Below are 17,442 nucleotides of genomic sequence, written 5' to 3' on the forward strand. Positions count from 1 at the left end.
TGAGGGGAAAAAAAACACTGAAAAAAATCCAACATGCATTGCCTGACATTTCGTACCAGCATGAGATCCTTGGGCTTTTTGTCAGAAATACCAGCGTAAGCACAATATAAACAAACCAAAAAGAAAATCAGTGGAAAAATTCCTCTTTTTTGGTCCAATAAATGCAATCATCAGCACTGCCTTAGCGAGTAAATGCAAAACTGTTGATGTTTCATCAACAATTTTGCAGTATTCCAAGCATAGCATCATGGGTCATGTTATTTTTCCACCACAAAAAATTCTAATTTCACCTGAAATGGAGCATCACAAAGAAAATGAATATGTATCAACCAAAAACGCTCCCATTTGCAATGATAGACAACAATTCACATCATAATGCCTTCGAATATCCATGCCCCTTGTTCAATTCTCTGTGATGAAAATGGATTTCAGAGGCATAATGGAGCAGGCAAGGTACTTGTATACATCATTCAGCTGAGAAATTATTTCATTTTCTGCTTCATACATTATACAGCTGGGTAAACATGACGCTGTCTGTCTCAGTCCTCTCTGTGATGCCAGAATGACCCTCATTTATTAATGTTCTCTGCATCCTATTTGTTTATAATCTCCAGGATGCACCGTTTGTCTGTGGGCCACAGCCACCAGCGCTGCAGCTTAAGTGGAGAAAGTTGGCCTTCTGGCTATTCTGACCACGTTATACGTGTTTAGTCCAGGAGCATCGAAACCGGGGGATAAACCCTGCTTATCAAACAGGTAGAAGTTGAACAGTTGACCGTCTTGGGCTTCGAGGGACACTGAGGCCGTGCCAACTCGTAAGATGCAAGGGTACTCTGTTTCGAACACCACCCTGAACACCCGCTCAACCAGGTAGTTGAGCTTTATCGTCCTGTACTTCTCTGGGATGAGCTCTTCGATCTGAGGACCAAATTGCTGCATGCTCAAAACTCCATCTGCTCCGACTTTGATCTCATAGAAAGTGATGTTGCTGTACGTGAAAAAGCCGACGTAAGGCTCCGGGTTCGGAGGAGCAGTGAGGACCTTCTTGGCATCTCTGAACGCTTTTTCTATGGCCGGCACGATGTAACTGTACGCCTTTGAGACCACATCCTGGCTCTGAGGCCGACTGCCTGCCATGAGCACCACGAGGCCGAGCTTCAGTCTGGGAACCAGGGAGAAAGTGGCGGAGTAGCCATCCAGGTCGCCGTCCTTACGCAGCACCTCGTAGCCCATCAGCTCGTTCACCTCCCACGGCGTCCCGGTGCGGTTGGCGAAGTAGTCCTTGTCGCACCTGAAGAGCGGCGTGAGCATGATCTTCACGGAGTCCGGCTCCAGCAGCTTGCGGTGATAGGAGCCCAGCAGCATCATGGCGAGCTTGGCGAGGTCTGCGGCCGTGGAGTACATCTGACCCGAGGGCCGGTACCAGCCCAGGTCGTACAGCGGTGCCGGTTTTCCGTTGGAGTAGACGCCCACCGCCAGCTGGCTTTGCAGCCCCGGGGTCAGGTCGAAGCCGGTGTCCTCCATCCCCAGGCGGTCCAAAATGTTGTCGGTGACCCATCGCTGGTACTCCACTCCCGCCACTCGCTCCGCCATCACATGAGCAAGTAGAGAGAAGGCCAAGTTACTGTAGTGACATCTAAAAGGAATTAAAGGAGAGAAATGAAAAAAAAAAAAGAAAAAGAAAAAAACAGTTGTAACCCTAACCCCAGTTTAAAATAGTGCCACTTTTTGGACTTCAGTCGCGAAATACTGATCAACAGTTAGTTGTGGCCAAGGTCTTCAGTGTTTGATTACTTTCCCATTAATGTCATAATGTGAGGTGTTTTTTGTTTCTTCTTTTCTTGAACTGAATGCAGACGTAATGGCAGAGTGAATCATTGCACCTTTGTGTGGCACACGGGCCGAATAAACAGTGGCTAGACAGTTTTCTTCAATACTTGTTGATTATTAAGTTGTTTTCGACAAAACACATTACATACTTCTAGAAACATCATCAAAATGCTTTCTCAATTCAATATAATGGTCAAATGTTAGAAAAGAAATCCAGCATTAATACAACCATGAAGCTATAGCATCAAGGTGTGCTCAGCTCTATGGGAACGCTTAGAATGGGAATTAGCTGTTTGACCCTGCTGAAGGTAAATCCGGAATGATTTATAAACACCTTTATCCTAGCAGTGAGCAATGTTCTTGACTGTTTCTTCCCTTCCTTTGACAAGGAGCAGCAGTTTTCAGTTCAGTTCAATGTCGTATGTAAAATTTTGTTTTAAAGAAAATAAACTCATCAAAAACCTATAACTTCAATGTATGTATTTTTTAGAGACCTATTTTTGTGCAGAAAGGCTCTAATTTCATTAAATAACCCCCTCAGGCAAAAGCAGAGAAGTCGCTCTGACAATATGTTTCTGTGTACTGTCACATTTTCTAGTAAAGCAGGACTCGTTAAAGGACGAAGGCAGTGAAGCAGTCGGGTGCTTCATACCTGGTTCCTGGATCTGCAACAAGGACATCATCCTGCAGCAGATTGATTGCAGATTGTGTTTTTCCTTTCCATAGCAGATTCGTGGCCCGGAGTCTCCTGGGCAAACCTGGATCAAAACAATAAAATACTAATGAAATGCGGAATGCCTGATCATTCTTCTGCTGTCTGTGCTCCACAGAAAAAAAAAAAGAAGATCTTTACCTTTTACTGCTGCCAGATGGTATGTGCCTGTGTCATTTCACAAATGAACAAATTCTCTGAGGCTTTTGTTTAACCACGACACCTTGATGACAAATACTTTCTGAAGATATGTTTTAGTGTCTTGTTGTATGGCATATTGAAACCCTGAAATGGTTCTTTTTTGACAAAACAGGAGTCTATAAAAGCATGAAAACCTTAGTTGTTTTGATCAGAAAACAACAATCATTCAACATGTTAGTATTTCTGCCTCTACTGGTTATATTATTCAGAGAACCGTGATGGCTGTGCTAGTCATTTCTGACTGAGGTTGGATTAGGATGGTATAAATGGAATATGCATCAACATCTAGCAACATTTTGAATAATGCCTGACGTCTCTATGCATATTGATTGCTTTAAATGGAAACAAGTGACAAGTGTCAAAGCAGGTCCGGACCACCATTTTCTCTATTAATGACAACTGTAATTCCCTGTGGCCCAGGTCAGTTTGTTATGAAATGCTCTGCAATTGTGTCACTTTGTAGTGATGCATTAGTGCCTTTACTAGTCATAATAGTTCTTTTTTATATACTTTTTAATTAATTTTTATCATAAAGTAGTGACACACTTGAGGTTGCCTCCACAGAAGAACATTACAAGAAGAAATGTCACTGCATTCATATGGACTGCATTTAACTAGAAATATCAGGGCCACCCCAGAAAAACAAACACTTTTCAGTGATTCTGACATTAATCGGAAATCTCTTACTATTTTTTTCAATTCTGACTATAATTTCAGAATTTTGACTTTTTCTCAGAAAAAGTGGCAATCACCCACTTGAAGGATCAGTCAATTCTGAGATTAGAGTCATAATTCTAAAAGGACAACCGCACATAATTCTCAGAAATAAAAACATTTTTTTATTGAATTTCAGGAGAGATTAAAATCAGAATATTTGTAGCCTTGATCCTCTACTATATATTCAGAAAACCCATTATTTTTCTTTTTTTTTTTTTTTTTCAATTTCTCCTTTTCCTGCAACATGTTTTCGATTCACAGTGACGTTCACCTGTTGGTGTCAGGGCGTGTCGGTACACTTGAGCTCTGAATAAAACATGTCTCCTTTATCTTGTCCACTGCCTTGCTTGCAGATTCTGACTGAGATGATGTTCTTTTCCCAAAGGAAAGGGTCAAAGACCTAATCAGTGACCCACAGGGTAAATGAAGTGCTTTTTGACTGATTAGGTCTCAAATTCATGTTGCAGCAGTCGGTACAGGAGGAGTTCTGTCTGGAGCGCTGATATCTTTAAAGGAAGCTCTCTGGAATCGTACCTGAGAGTTGGCTGGCCATCCTGCGCAGGGTGACGGAGGAGGAGCGGATCTGAACCTCCCCGCTGTCCAGAAATATCAGGCCGTCGGTCACGTACTTCAGCTCCGAGTCTCGTGTCTTCCCCAGAGGGTTTTTGATCGTGAAGTTGTCCACGTACTTCTCCAGAGGGTCGTCGAGCGAGCCGACCTTCCCGTCCTCCCACAGTTTGTACAGCATCAGAGTTGGGAAGATTTTGGATAGGCTGGCAATCCTGAAACAGAGATCACAACATGCTGAAAATTAACCAAGTGTCATTGATTGATTTTGCTTGATGTTATCCGTTGTGGGATCAAAAACTTTTTGTGTGTCTTCTAGGAGAGCTCCAGTGTTCTCCTGCCCCTGTTGGTTTTCTCACTTCATTCCCAGAGATCCCAGCTGCCATTGTTCCTGTGATAGAGTTTCATTTCATTTCGAGTCCTTCGTGCTCCCTTTTCTATTTTTGCACTGTTGACTTGTGATGATTCTGTGAACTCCACCTCTCAGTGCTTTTTGTTCGGTCTCCATGTGTCTTTTTCATGTCACACCTGAGTTTGTGGCTCATGTTACCTCCTACTGAGTCGTCTTCCCTCAGTTTTCCATTTGTCAAACTTTAGTGAGTTCTGCTTTGGTGGACCATTTATATCAAAGTTTGTTCTGTTTGTCTTTTTCACCCAGCGTGCATGTCTTCCAGGTCTGAGTTCCTATCTTTATTATACAATCTAATGTTGTGACAATAAATTCTTTTAGAGGTCATGAGACAGGATACAGTCAGGTGATAGAACAGTTTGAAATGTGTTAAAAAGAAAACTCTTGAGCCTGTTTTTCAAAACATGCAGCCCTCAGGTTCTCCAGCAGGCTGGTTCATAACCGTAACACATCGTGCTGGTAAACAGCCTCCCTGCAGGTTTTTCAGATATTCTCTCTTGCAGGTCCTGGGCTGACCTCGGGGGCCGGCCCCAGCTGGTTTGACCACATCAGTTTGTTCAGTTGAATTGATTTGAACTGTTATTCTGACACAACAATAGTCGGAGAGAAGTACTTCTCGCCTTCTTCCAGACACTTTCATGATCATCTGCATTCAAAGCCTGGAGAAACCGCCAGCAGCTTCATGAATAACGATGACAGGACTGCCAACGGCTGGCTCAAAGGTAAAATAACACAGTCCCCCTTCCAGCACCTTTGGAAATCAATATAATTAATGTTTCATCATAATTTGTATTCTGTACAAATCTGTTGTGGAAAAACAACGAGCTGTTTTGGGGCCTGTGTTTTGTGACAAAACATGTTTTTCCATCTTGCCGAGAAAATACAGACCATTATTCAGAAGAGTGTGAGCATTTCGTTTATTGATTTGACAGTGATCTTTGAAATTATGAAGTTTGAGAGGAGGTATAGTGTTGCACCTTATCTTGTCTTGCAATAAGGGCAACTGAGGGGGAGGAAGACGCGTGTTGAAGGTGTGAGGTGGCATGTCAACAACAACACGCAGCAGAATCATTTACACTTGACAACTGAGTGGGTCGCATGTGGATCCATGTTCTTCATGTTTAAGAAAATGAGATTTGCTCTCCACGTATGGAGTGACAAACTGTCAGAGGTTGAAGTGCTTCGGTATCTTGGGCCTTATTCATGAGAGTTCGGTGGGGATCGGTAGAACAATGGCGGCATCAGTCCTTCTCATATACCGACTCGCTCTGCTAAAGGTCACAGCTGAGCTGCAGGAAAAACCCCTCCTTTGATTGATTCATCTAAATTCTAACCCTCTCCTATGGACGTAAAGTTTGGGTCATGTCTGGAAGAATGAAAGAACAGACTGAAACGCCAGAGCAGAGAAAAATCCAGCAGAGAAAGCCTTTCTTTCGAAAGGTCTCCACGGCTTTGAGCGGCCATTATCTCCATCTCTCGTTTTTCTACTCTCTTTTTACCTTCCTGAAAATATCTGACAGGTGATCAATGTTTCATGATTTGAAGTTTCTTCTCCTAATTACTTCCAGCATGTTGACTATTTGTTTGCTAACCCCAACAGATGGCAGCCGACTTTGAACCTGCTTCCTCACACTTTCATCCTTGTTTGGTCAAGTTGGGCTGATGGAGTTAAAGAAAAACAAACTGTATGAATTTGGCATTATAAGTCATATAAGAAGTTTTCTTTGCTATCACAAAGGGTGAATCCAGCTGGTGAGAAGTCCAAACCTCTGGGAGGAAGCTGAAATCGGGTCAGACGAGAGAGTCGAGGTGGTTTGTGCCCTTGAGCCTGGGATTAAGATGCTTCTTATATTAAACTTCACAATCATTCACTCCAGCTTTGTTTACCTCCACTGAACAAAACTGGCAGATGTGGCAACAGGTTGATGATTAAAAAACCCGGAATCAATGCCCTTTTCAGACTTTTTCGGAACAGGCTTTAAATATGTCAAAGCACTTCTGAAGAGGTTCGATAAATCCTTCAGTACTCGCTTTGGAATGAGACTTTTTTCTCAATGCTGTAAATCTATTGTGGAGTACACAAAGGACTGTAGACAGCTGCTGTGATTGTCAGCAATATTTAGGTGGGAATTGCTGGTGATTTCTGCCAGTTTGGAATAACCACTGTCAGCACTAAAATATACAGGGCCATTTAATAAAACCATTTATCAAATTTGTGATTGATTTTAATTGAGACTTTGGGAAACATCAATAAACACTGCAATTAACCATCCAAGCACACAAAGAGCAGCTTTTCAGAAGCGCAGAGGAGTCTATGAACACACTCCTCTTTTGTGGCTTTGGGAGAACTTTCTATGGCGAGAGAAAATAACCTCTAATCATGTCATCAGGCTTTTCTGTGATGGAGTTTGACATCCTTCAACAGAAAGTTCGACCTTACAGGCTCAAAAGCAGAGGAGTTTGTGATAAGGGTGTTCATCAAGCAAGGAAAAGACATTATCACATTGGTTCTGTCACGGCGGCTACACACGGACACACACACACACAATACACAGCTACCATCTACAGCTTCTCACCCACCACTCGTGATCAACACACCAAACAATCTGATGCATTGCAATTAGTGCTGTCATGCGATCAAAAAAATTAATCAAATTAATTACAGGATTTGTACTTAATTAATCTAATTAATCACATTTTAATCTCATATCTGCTTTAGGTCCTCAAGTGAAGAATTCAAATTACATTACAAACACGCTTGTGCCCTTTCAGCAGGACGCCGAATTCAAAGCTTTAAAACAGTAGCCAATCACTTTTGTGATTGTCCACAGCTCGGTCACTCACAGCAGAATATAAACAGTGGAACTTCTTCTTCTACGCTTGCAATTTAGAAAAGTAGTCGCTGAAAGCGCGCAAGCGTCTGGCTTGGTCTGCCGCGGCTTCCGTAGTTCAGGGTGCGCGCGCAGACATGCAATGGAGCTGTATGAGAGCGCCCTGTTTGGGCTCTTAAAATGTACTAAATGACCTCGTTAAGAATTAATTATGGACATTACGCGCTCAGGACACTTGGATTACAGCGGACGAGCAGTATGAAGGAAAATGGGAACGTTTTGTGGATTTTATGGACCATTTTTTCTGTCGGGCTCTGTCGGTCCCTGTTTGTTGACAACGAAAATCCCCAAACATATCCAACTGCATTTGAAACGTCAAAAAAGTGCTCCAGAGTGTTTCTCAGCATGAGGGTGAGTAGAAAATGAGGCCAAATCGTTTTTTGGGTGGAGTAATCCTTTAAGTGTCTGACCGGTGCGTCAAGCAACGAACTTACAAGACGGCTAAGTTCATACAGTCTGAAGGAGCGTTCAAAGTGAGCGACCCCACATTTAATAAAACTCAGCCTATGCCTCACCGAATTGAAAAACACAGTGCCTCTTTGAATTACTGGAGACGGAGAGAAAAGAGATCAAAGTACAAAGAAATAAAAAAAAAAAGTTGGTCACGAAATTCTTGCCCAGCCTTGCTCTCTCAGCCTGTCAGCTAATACACTTGTGTGCGGGGCAGATGACCGCGGCTGTCATTGTCGTTTGGTTTAGTTCATAACAAAGAGACGGATGCAAACTGACAGCGTGGTCAGCGTTTTCACACAAGGTCACACACACACACTTGCAATATCACATCTATAGCAGTGACAACATAAATATTAGCAACGCTGTGACATTCAGTGACGTTTGAGTGGGTTTGAGCTTTTTCTTCTCGCACTCATTACCTGGTTTTGAGAAACACCGACGTCCAGAATATAAAGCAACTTTCTTCAGCTGATGTGAGGTACATCGGTTAGTTGAAAGGTGCTTAAAGACGAATGAAAGTTGTTGTATCTGTATCTGAGAAATCTTCATGTTTCCGTAGTTGTTCTTTTTTTTTTTTTTTTTTTTTTGAAATGCAGGCTTCCTCCACATTCCACAGACATCCTGTTTTTTTCATGACTCTACTCTGGCCGACACAGCCGTTGTTGTGTATGTTGTGTATACCTTTTTGATTAAAGAGGATAAAGGCGGTGATTATTGCCTCTAAAATGAGACTCTAATTCTCCAGGTTATCACTGGTCTAAAGGCATCAAAACACTGACACTGGAATTGTGGCAGCTGTGTTTTGGGTGTGAGCAGGTCATCGCTCTCTCTTGTTTTCTCTCACACACACATCAGTATTGATTGCTGTGTGTGATTAGAGACAATTGGCTGCGGCACGCGGCAGCATGGGGGAAATTACTCAGCTTGTGTAATAATTTGACAAGTAAAGCACAGCTCATTAAAGTGAGCTCTCCTGCTATGTTTCTTTGATGAAGAGGTAAATACACTCAACTCTACAGGATGCGTTCTTTTACTGCTATTTCAATTAGTTTTTTTTTAACATTCAGAGGTCTCCGTCATAAATAATTTCTATTCATTGTTTTTCAGATGTATTCCAAACGCAAATTATTTTCCTGTTCATACTACAAAAAAAAACTTAACTGATTTTTTTTATTTAATTTATTGTTCTATTACATTGTGAGCATTGATGTTGATATCCAGCAGTAAAATCAACTCAAACAAATTCATGAGATCCTCTGCACATTAGATCAGCCTCAGTTGTTTTTGTTTGGATGTTCTGGCCGTGATGGATCAACATGACAGCACAATGTTTTTCTCATGATGAGAACACTCTGCTCCCAGGAAGCACCCTGCGCAAACAGTTTATTTTTTGAGTTGTGTCCCTTGATTTGTTTAATCAAGGGACACAATGACAAAGCCATTAATAGATTGATGAGTGATCATCAGAGAAAGTGACTCAGTCTTCAGCGCTGTTTCTGGGATGTTTGGTTTTTCACTAAAGCATTCCACTTTTTAAATCTAAATATTTATTAATTCCAATGTTTTTTTTTTGTTTTTTTTTTTTTTTAAACTCAGGCTACTCAGATTCAGACATTTAGATGCCAGATCTCAAGGCTTCACACTGAGATAATAATACCATGACTGGTGTCATGGTGGAGCAGTGGTTTGCACTGCTGCCATTCAGTGAGAAAACCTCCAGTTAGAATCCAGGATTCGCGGCTGTTCGGTGCAGGGCTCCGTCCTCCAGTTACACTCAGTCCACACAGTCCGAAAGGCTGATTGGTGGCTACTTGAGTGTGTAAATATGTGTGTGTGTGTGTGTGTGTGTGTGTGTGTGTGTGTGTGTGTGTGTGTGTGTGTGTGTGTGTGTGTGTGTGTGTGTGTGTGAAGGACTGGTGGCCTGTCTATGCTGCCTTCATCCATGATCAACTGGGCTTGGCTCCGGATAGAAGCATGCGGGAAATCTAGTGACAACCTGCGACAGTGACCAGATGGCTAAAGCGGAGAGTGTCCGGTCATTGCTCCAGCCCTGCTTCTCCCTGCTTATCCCTCTCAGTGACCTTGAAGTTTACTGCACTTCTTCCACAGATCAGCGGCGTGCCTTTCTGTGCAGCGCTCACCTGTAGATTGTGTACTCGTTTGGTGATCCGGAGAGCGGGTCGCTGCCGTTCCTCCGCCCAAAGTTGCCGGTCCATAAAACTGTGTCGTTTAAGACGACGATGGCGGAGAGAGAGGGGAGGCTGATGGGGTTGATGCTCTGTCGGAGCATGACGTCCACCTGGAAGACACACAGCGGCTCAGAGGAGTCCAAGTGAAGATACATTATGTTCACTTTCAAAATACTGGATATGAGGAATACCCAACACAGAACATAGTGAATAGAGAAACAGATTAAAGAAAGGTACTACTAATGATCACTGGTTCTCAGAGGATATGTGAAACTGAGCTGCTGTAAAAAAAACATGTCCTGTTCGCACAGTGCGCCTGAACAGTTTGCCAGCTGCTTTCCAGGTTTCCATATTCTGCATATTTATTCCTCCACTTCATGTTTTAAAGAAACGCCTTGCATATTGACATGAATACTGATAATGTGATTAGTAGCTGTATCATGAAGCACTTTGAACATATGATCTTACAAATGTCATAAGGTTATGAAATAAGTTTCTTTTATTTAAAAAATGAACCACAAGACTGATTTTCTTCTTCTCTTTGAACGAAAGAGGAGTGCAGAGGTCCGCCTCGGTACTCCAGGTTCTTTCCAGAGTGTAAGAAATTGTGTGTACGTCGATGTGAGTGTGTACGGTTGTCTGCTTCTCTTGCGTTCACAGTCATATGGGATCAGAATCAGCCACCCGGAGATTGATGAAGAGACGAATGCAAATGTTTTCTATTGTGGATATTTCCTCTACCTCTGCTGCATAAATGGAGCTTTTAATTTCAGGAGCAATCACATGAATATGCTTTGTTGATTTGATAGCTTGACAACACAATGTCTGTGCTGATTGGCCCGTTGTTTACAGTTAATGTAAAACGATGTATCTAAAATATATGTATAATAAGTAATTCATTTTGTATGTACTTTTGATTTATTTATCTCCTTCATATTTGCAATAGATTTCCTTCGCTCTGGTTATTCTTGTTAATGTCAGGAGAAAACGCTTTATTGCTGCTATGAAGGGAAACTCGGTTTTTAAAGATAATTGAAAACAGATTACATTTATCTTGAAATTGGACACAGACAGGAATTATCACGGCGCAGGCTTTTTCCACAGTTTAAGTCGACCAGTGTCGCGTCTCCTACTGTCTCTCAGCTTGATGTTTTGTGTTTGTTGGCCGCAGAGATGAAAGATGGCTCTTATTAAGACGATGAAAGGTAAAAACAATAACTTCTCAGGCAAACTTTTGTTGCGCTTTCACTTCATTGCCTATGTTCGATGTTGATGTGTGTGTCCTCCTTCATTTAATATAATCACTTCATCAGAAACAACATGCATGAGGTACTCTACGTTTCCCAGTTCTCCCGCGGGCGTGCCAGTGCAGATCCAGCTCCTTAATGCAGAAGCTCAAAGTTTCACTCAGACCGACCCTCATCCATCTTTTTTATCCACCATATCTTTAATCTCCTTCTGTCAACTGCACGGGCATTTGGCGTTAAGGATTACCAGTGAGCCTGTAAATTTTCCCTGGACTGGAGTGGGCAGGATGGGGTAAGAAGGGAGGGAAAAAAAAAAAAAACCCACACACACACACACACATAGATCTCAGCCTGTCCGGGATGATCTCCTCTCACCTTTTCCAGAGCCTCCTTCAGACTGGGGATGGGATGCTCCAGAGGGAGAGGCTCGGGGTAACGAGGACACATCATTTCGGATTTGGCATTGCGGCCCATGGCGTCATCTGGATGGCGGTTTGCAAATAAGAAAAGATGAAGAAAAGGCAAAGATTGGAAAGGTTCAGACGGCTGTGAATCCTACTGCTTTTTAATGAATTAATGGAGAACTTGCACAAAGACAGACATATTTTGATGTAAATGAATGGGCTGAATTTCCATCGAATCACTTTATTTCCCGATGAGCTCCTCTGATCTTATGGAACACACTCTGACAAGATCTATAGCATGTGAACCACTCATGAAAAGAAACGTGGCCCCCTCGTGCTGTGAACTCTGCGTGAATACAGATTTTTCAATATGTTTCACAGCAGCTTTGGTCCAAAATTGGCATCCTTTATTCTAAAGATCTACAATACATGAAAAATGACTTTTCTGGAATACAAATAAATGCATCACCGAGCATCAGAGAACACAAATCAGGCCCTGCAGGGGAGTCTGGTGTGCATTTTCCTTAAAAAGGGCTTAATAGTATTTATTTCCCTCCAAATACACCTATTTTTTAAAAAAAATGCAGCTTTGTATGGCATTAAGTGTTGTGTTTGTGAGCTCTGTTTGAGGATGATGACGTCTGGAAACCACATGAGGCGCTGCATTTACGTGTCGGCATATAATTGGAAGGAACGGACAATCTAAAGCACAACTTGTGCTGTAGTTAAGATGGCATCATGTCTCTGACATGATGCCCTTTTTCCAACAATCTTTCATTTCAAAGAAAAGCTGCATTATGAAAATGAAAACTCGATTATCAAGTCCCTGCTCTTTTGGCCTGTTTTTTTTGGTGAGATGCAGACGACACTTTGCCAACTGAGGACACTATTTCAGACATCCAGTGACTCATCTCAAGATAATGATCCTACAATTATAGTTTTATCTCTTAATTGTGAGCCCGAGATCTCATAATTAGGAGGCAGCACTCTAATGATCATCAACACGGTACTGAGGTTGTAGACTTCTCCAGTCAGATCAGATAGCAAAGCGGAGGCTGCGGTTAATGGATCGCACATATTCGCAGTCACAGAGGGCCGTTGTATTGTTTCGGGGGGTAATTTCTCTGCATCCAAATGTCAAATCTTGGCACTCTCAAGAGAGTCAACACAAATCTAAGAGATGTGTAAAATGCACAAATGGAGTCACTTTAAAGTCCAGCATGCGCAAACCTTTGGGAGGGCCTGAAACCTCTCAAAGTCGCAGCTTACAGACAGGTTGGGGTGACATTAATCACACGACAGCAACAGCGTCTCAGTGGGTCAAACCTTCAGCTGTTACTGGGATTGCAGCTCTTACCTGGCGGTAGTTTTGGCAGCTGGTATTGCCAGAAAAAGCATCCTGTCATGACCACTGAGAGAACGAGGAAGAACACCAAACCCAGCTGGCTGCATTTCACCTTCATCTTGTTGGTTTTAGTGAGTCCGTCAAATTTCACGGCCGCGGGAGCAGCCGCAGCAGGAGAAGAAGCCGGAGCAGCGGGAGCAGCAGCAGCAGGAGCTGGAGTCGACTTTGGGACGACACACAAGCACGTGACAACACACACTGTTAGTTCTACAAGTTTAAAACATTTGATTTGGTGCACTCTTCATTACACTTTCTAGGACTACATTTTTAACTTGAAGATGATTTCATCTGACAAAAGAACTCAGATTCTGATCATGGTTGACATGACACCTCTCGCTGTTAATGGTACTCACCACCTGATGCTTCACAGGTCAGAGCAGGATTACCAGTGACACACAAACCTTCTGATCACTCACTTAACATCCCAAACATGAACTGGAAGTTGCCTCTACTTGGTAAGCTATCCCTACACCTGAAAGGCAGTAAACGGTGTCCCGTGGACGTTTTCCTGAGCAGGAGAAAGGCACAGACCCGGGCGTCCATCTCTGATTTCTCACTGACTGCGCTGTAATCCCAGGCCATCGGCGCTCCCGTCCCTCACAATTCAATTTCCTCTCTGGCAGCCATAGGCTGTTGACATCATAATCCCCAGATTTACTCCACCAAAGCAGCCGGGGAAATCTTAATCCCTAATCCCCATGAATCAATTCACTTCAGTCCAGCTCCTCTCCTCTTGGAGCCCTTCGGCGAGCTGCACGTCCTGATAAAGATGGCTCTCGCTCGGCCGGCACGCGCCGCAGCCATGCCAGAGTATGAGATGGACATGAGCTCACTTGGTTGCAGCGAATGAGGGTCAATAGGGTGAGGATTGATGGACACTTTGGGATTCTGAGAGGGATTTAAAGGGGAACGATCGTTTTTACAATCTGGACCTTATTTCACATTCATAACAACAACATTTACTCACCCGTTTGACTTTCCTGTGATTTGCAGTTGGTTCGGAGATAATTAGATACTCCCATATCCATACAACGGCAGCGGGCGGGGCACCGAAATGCAGCCGTTACAGACACTCTTTTCTCTTATGTTTGTTGAGGTGTGGTAGATACATGTAAATTTATTAAGTCGGCATCACTTAGCGCTATTGGGAAGTCTGTAAACCGTCTAGATTGAGCAAATCACCGGGAGCTCTGAAGTGATGATGTCATCACACTGCGCCTTGGCGCACTGTGTTTGTTTACATGGGAGTACAGGAGGAGAACAGGTCGAGGTAACGTGATGCTAAGGCTATTCATTTTTTTCTTTACTAATGTCTAGAATTGGCTAGAGTGTTATAAACTTGTCCCTACTCCTTTTGAGCAACAGTGTACAGAATATTGTACTTTTTATGTACAACTCTTGTCATTGACAGATATACTTGTATCATCCTTTGTTGTTGCTCAAATTAACTAAACAGTAAACATCCTAGCCTCTGGACATTAGTAAAGAAAAAAATGAATAGCATTAGCATCACGTTACCTCGACCTGTTCTCCTGCAGCCGCTGGAATGGCATTGTTTTTGAGGTTCATTCTCTGGATCTTCTGGCCTTCATTTCTTTCCTGAACTGGGAAGAAGTCCACAGATGTGAAGTGGGCACTACACACGCGATAATCCAAACGTCGAAAAGTTTGAACTTTGATGCTGGGGTCCATGTTGAGCGCTATTAGCCATAGCTTCAATAAATCCCGTCACGAAGTGGGAGCCTGTGAGCTCAATGACGTCCAGCTGGTCATTTTACTTTCACAGCCAGGATATATGCACACTGGAACCATTGTACCAAAGTTACAACCAGCTGAAAATAAACTCTGACTGCCTAAAAAAGCCGATCGAGATGCCGTGGTCTGACTGCAGAGCAGAGACGCTACTCCCATGTAAACAAACAGAGTGAATGTGCGCCACGGCGCAGTGTGATGACATCATCACTTCAGAGTTCCCGGAGAGTTGCTCAATCTAGCCGGTTTACAGACTTCCCAATAGCGTTAAGTGATGCCGACTTAACAAATTTACATGTATCTACCACACCACAGCAAACATAAGAGAAAAGAGCGTCTGTAATGGCTGCATTTCGGTGCCCCGCCCGCTGCCGTTATATGGATATGGGAGTATCTAATTATCTCCGAACCAACTGCAAATCACACGAAAGTCAAACGGGTGAGTAAATGTTGTTGTTATGAATGTGAAATAAGGTCCAGATTGTAAAAACGACCGTTCCCCTTTAAATAATGACCAAGCAAAATATGCACTGCAGTTTCTTGACCATAATACTCACAATCAAAAACACCGAATCACACAAACACAGCCGAAATGTTTTCACAGGCTAATCAGTTGGAGGCTCTTTTTTTTTTTTTTTTTTTTTTCGAACAAACCTTTTGTAAATAAACCTATTTTGTCTTTTTTTGCCGAGACAGGTCTATTTATTAGTTGTGAAATGAACTTCTGTGTCTTCATTAAGTCTGTGTCTGTGCTACACTTCCTGTTTGATTCTGTGTCTCAGAGCAGCCGTCCTGCTCGTTCCCCTGAAGTGGTTCACCTGTTTGTCTGTATATTTAAACCCTCTCCCTCATTGTATTTTTACCTTGTGTCTAACAGTCCTCTATTGTTTTCCCAGTATTTGGGATTTTTGGACTATTGGATTCGACCTTCGACTCCCTCAGGATTCTCCCTCTGCCTTGGACTCTTAAATAAACTCTGTTTAAATAAACTCGCTTTTTGCCTGTTTCTGCTTTTGGGTTTGTTCAGTCTTGACAAGTACACTAAAAATCAAAAAATGAACTACCATTTGAATACATACGATTAACACTGTGGCTGATGGCTGCTACACCTGTTGATTTCATCTAGCACTAAAAGTGGATTGTGTCATCTTTACCTTGAGTTGATGAAGAATTCTCGGACTAATTCTGTCAGAGTAGTTAATGCATCTTTTGAATGTTTCTCAGAATCTTTTGATGCCTTGCAAGATGTACCTGGATGTATTCACGGATGCACTCACAAGGATAAGCTGCTGGTGATATAATGTAAAAGGTTGGAATTATTCCTGCTTTTTTTGAGTCACTCACTACACCATTTTGTAGGGAAACATTGGACTGCATTAATAAACAAGGTAAGTTGGATTTGAGAAAAAAATAAGACATACAGTAAAGTGCAATGACAATAGATGAATGTTCAGACTGTGGACACTTTGCAGAAAATATGAAATAGTTTTTTCTTAATAAAGTTTTCTCTGACACACTGATGCTGTTCAGACTGATTCACATTTTCTGCAGAGTTCACAAACTGTCCTCGGCAATATGAAGGGACTGCTAATGTAATTTTGAGAGAGTGAAGATTTTATTAAGTATTTTGATGCATGTGACAGTTATTAAAAAAAAGGATTTAATTTTCACTTTATTTCCCATTTATCACTTTTTAATTTTTGCCTTGTCGTCGCCGGGTCTGAGCTCTTCCTTTTGGGCGCACCCTGCTTAGTCCACGAGCCACATGTTTGATATGTGTGAGTGAAAGTAAGGTGACACTACTAAAGCAATCAACTTTCCTTTTTTGTGAATCACTGAATCACTCTTTTCTCCCTTAAATAAAGGTCTTTCTTTAAATTAAAGCTGTTTTCTCAAACCCTTTGCTTTGAGCTTTTGAGAGGGGATTTATTTTTACCATTCCTCGGATAGGTGTGATTTTGAAATCCACTCAACTATCATCCACTTTCACCACGGATAATAGAATTTCAAGGTAACATTGCGGTGTTTTCATATCAAAATGTGTTTTAAATTGATTTTCCATATAAGCAATTATCAGTCGAAGTTGTTTGATTTGAACGGTCATCTTCTAGTAGACCGTTTACATAAAGACCAGAGTGCTTTCCGCTCATCAGCGGGTACATCCAGTCACTGCCATTCCCCTCAGTCTGCTTAATCACTGGATATTACTGGCTGAAATAGTTTGTGCAAAGCTCCATAATGTGCTTTGATGATTATAGGTATGATGATGTGATGTGGAAAGTGTGAAAGCAGGCAAAGACTGATCCTGGTTGCATAACCTGTGATCGCTGGAGAGCACAGCAGCTGGCCTATTTTACCACAGACACACACACACACCCACACACACGCACGCACACACACACCAGCAAAGCACAGTAATGTGTTTCTACTTAAATGTACATTTTCTGTCTTTTTGTATTTGTGGGAGCGTGTGAGGCAGTTTATGCAGTGTGTGTGTGCGTGAGCTGCTTTTACCTGCGCTTGAACCCCATCCACAGGGGTTTCTCTAAGAACTTTGCTCCCCACCTTGCCCATGTTTTCACTGCTCCAGCTGTTGCACAGAAAGAGAAAGGAAAAAAAAAAAAAAAACGTAATTGCTTCAGAACAAAACCTTCCCGGCCGCTTG

At 42.4% G+C, this 17,442-nt stretch overlaps 1 protein-coding gene across 1 annotated transcript; it reads right to left on the reverse strand.

Moving 5' to 3' along the window:
- Positions 1–657: 657 nt before the first annotated feature.
- On the reverse strand, positions 658–13,167 carry lactbl1b (lactamase, beta-like 1b). Its single transcript, XM_030091989.1, has 6 exons — positions 12,978–13,167; positions 11,592–11,698; positions 9,922–10,079; positions 3,995–4,242; positions 2,483–2,588; positions 658–1,636 (listed from the first exon to the last, which is right to left on the reverse strand). The coding sequence occupies exons 1-6, from the start codon at positions 13,081–13,083 to the stop codon at positions 658–660; spliced, it is 1,704 nt and encodes a 567-aa protein (XP_029947849.1). The 5' UTR covers positions 13,084–13,167.
- Positions 13,168–17,442: the final 4,275 nt, after the last annotated feature.

The sequence above is a fragment of the Salarias fasciatus genome, chromosome 5, assembly GCF_902148845.1.
Source record: "Salarias fasciatus chromosome 5, fSalaFa1.1, whole genome shotgun sequence".
NCBI classification, from domain to species: Eukaryota; Metazoa; Chordata; class Actinopteri; order Blenniiformes; family Blenniidae; genus Salarias; species Salarias fasciatus.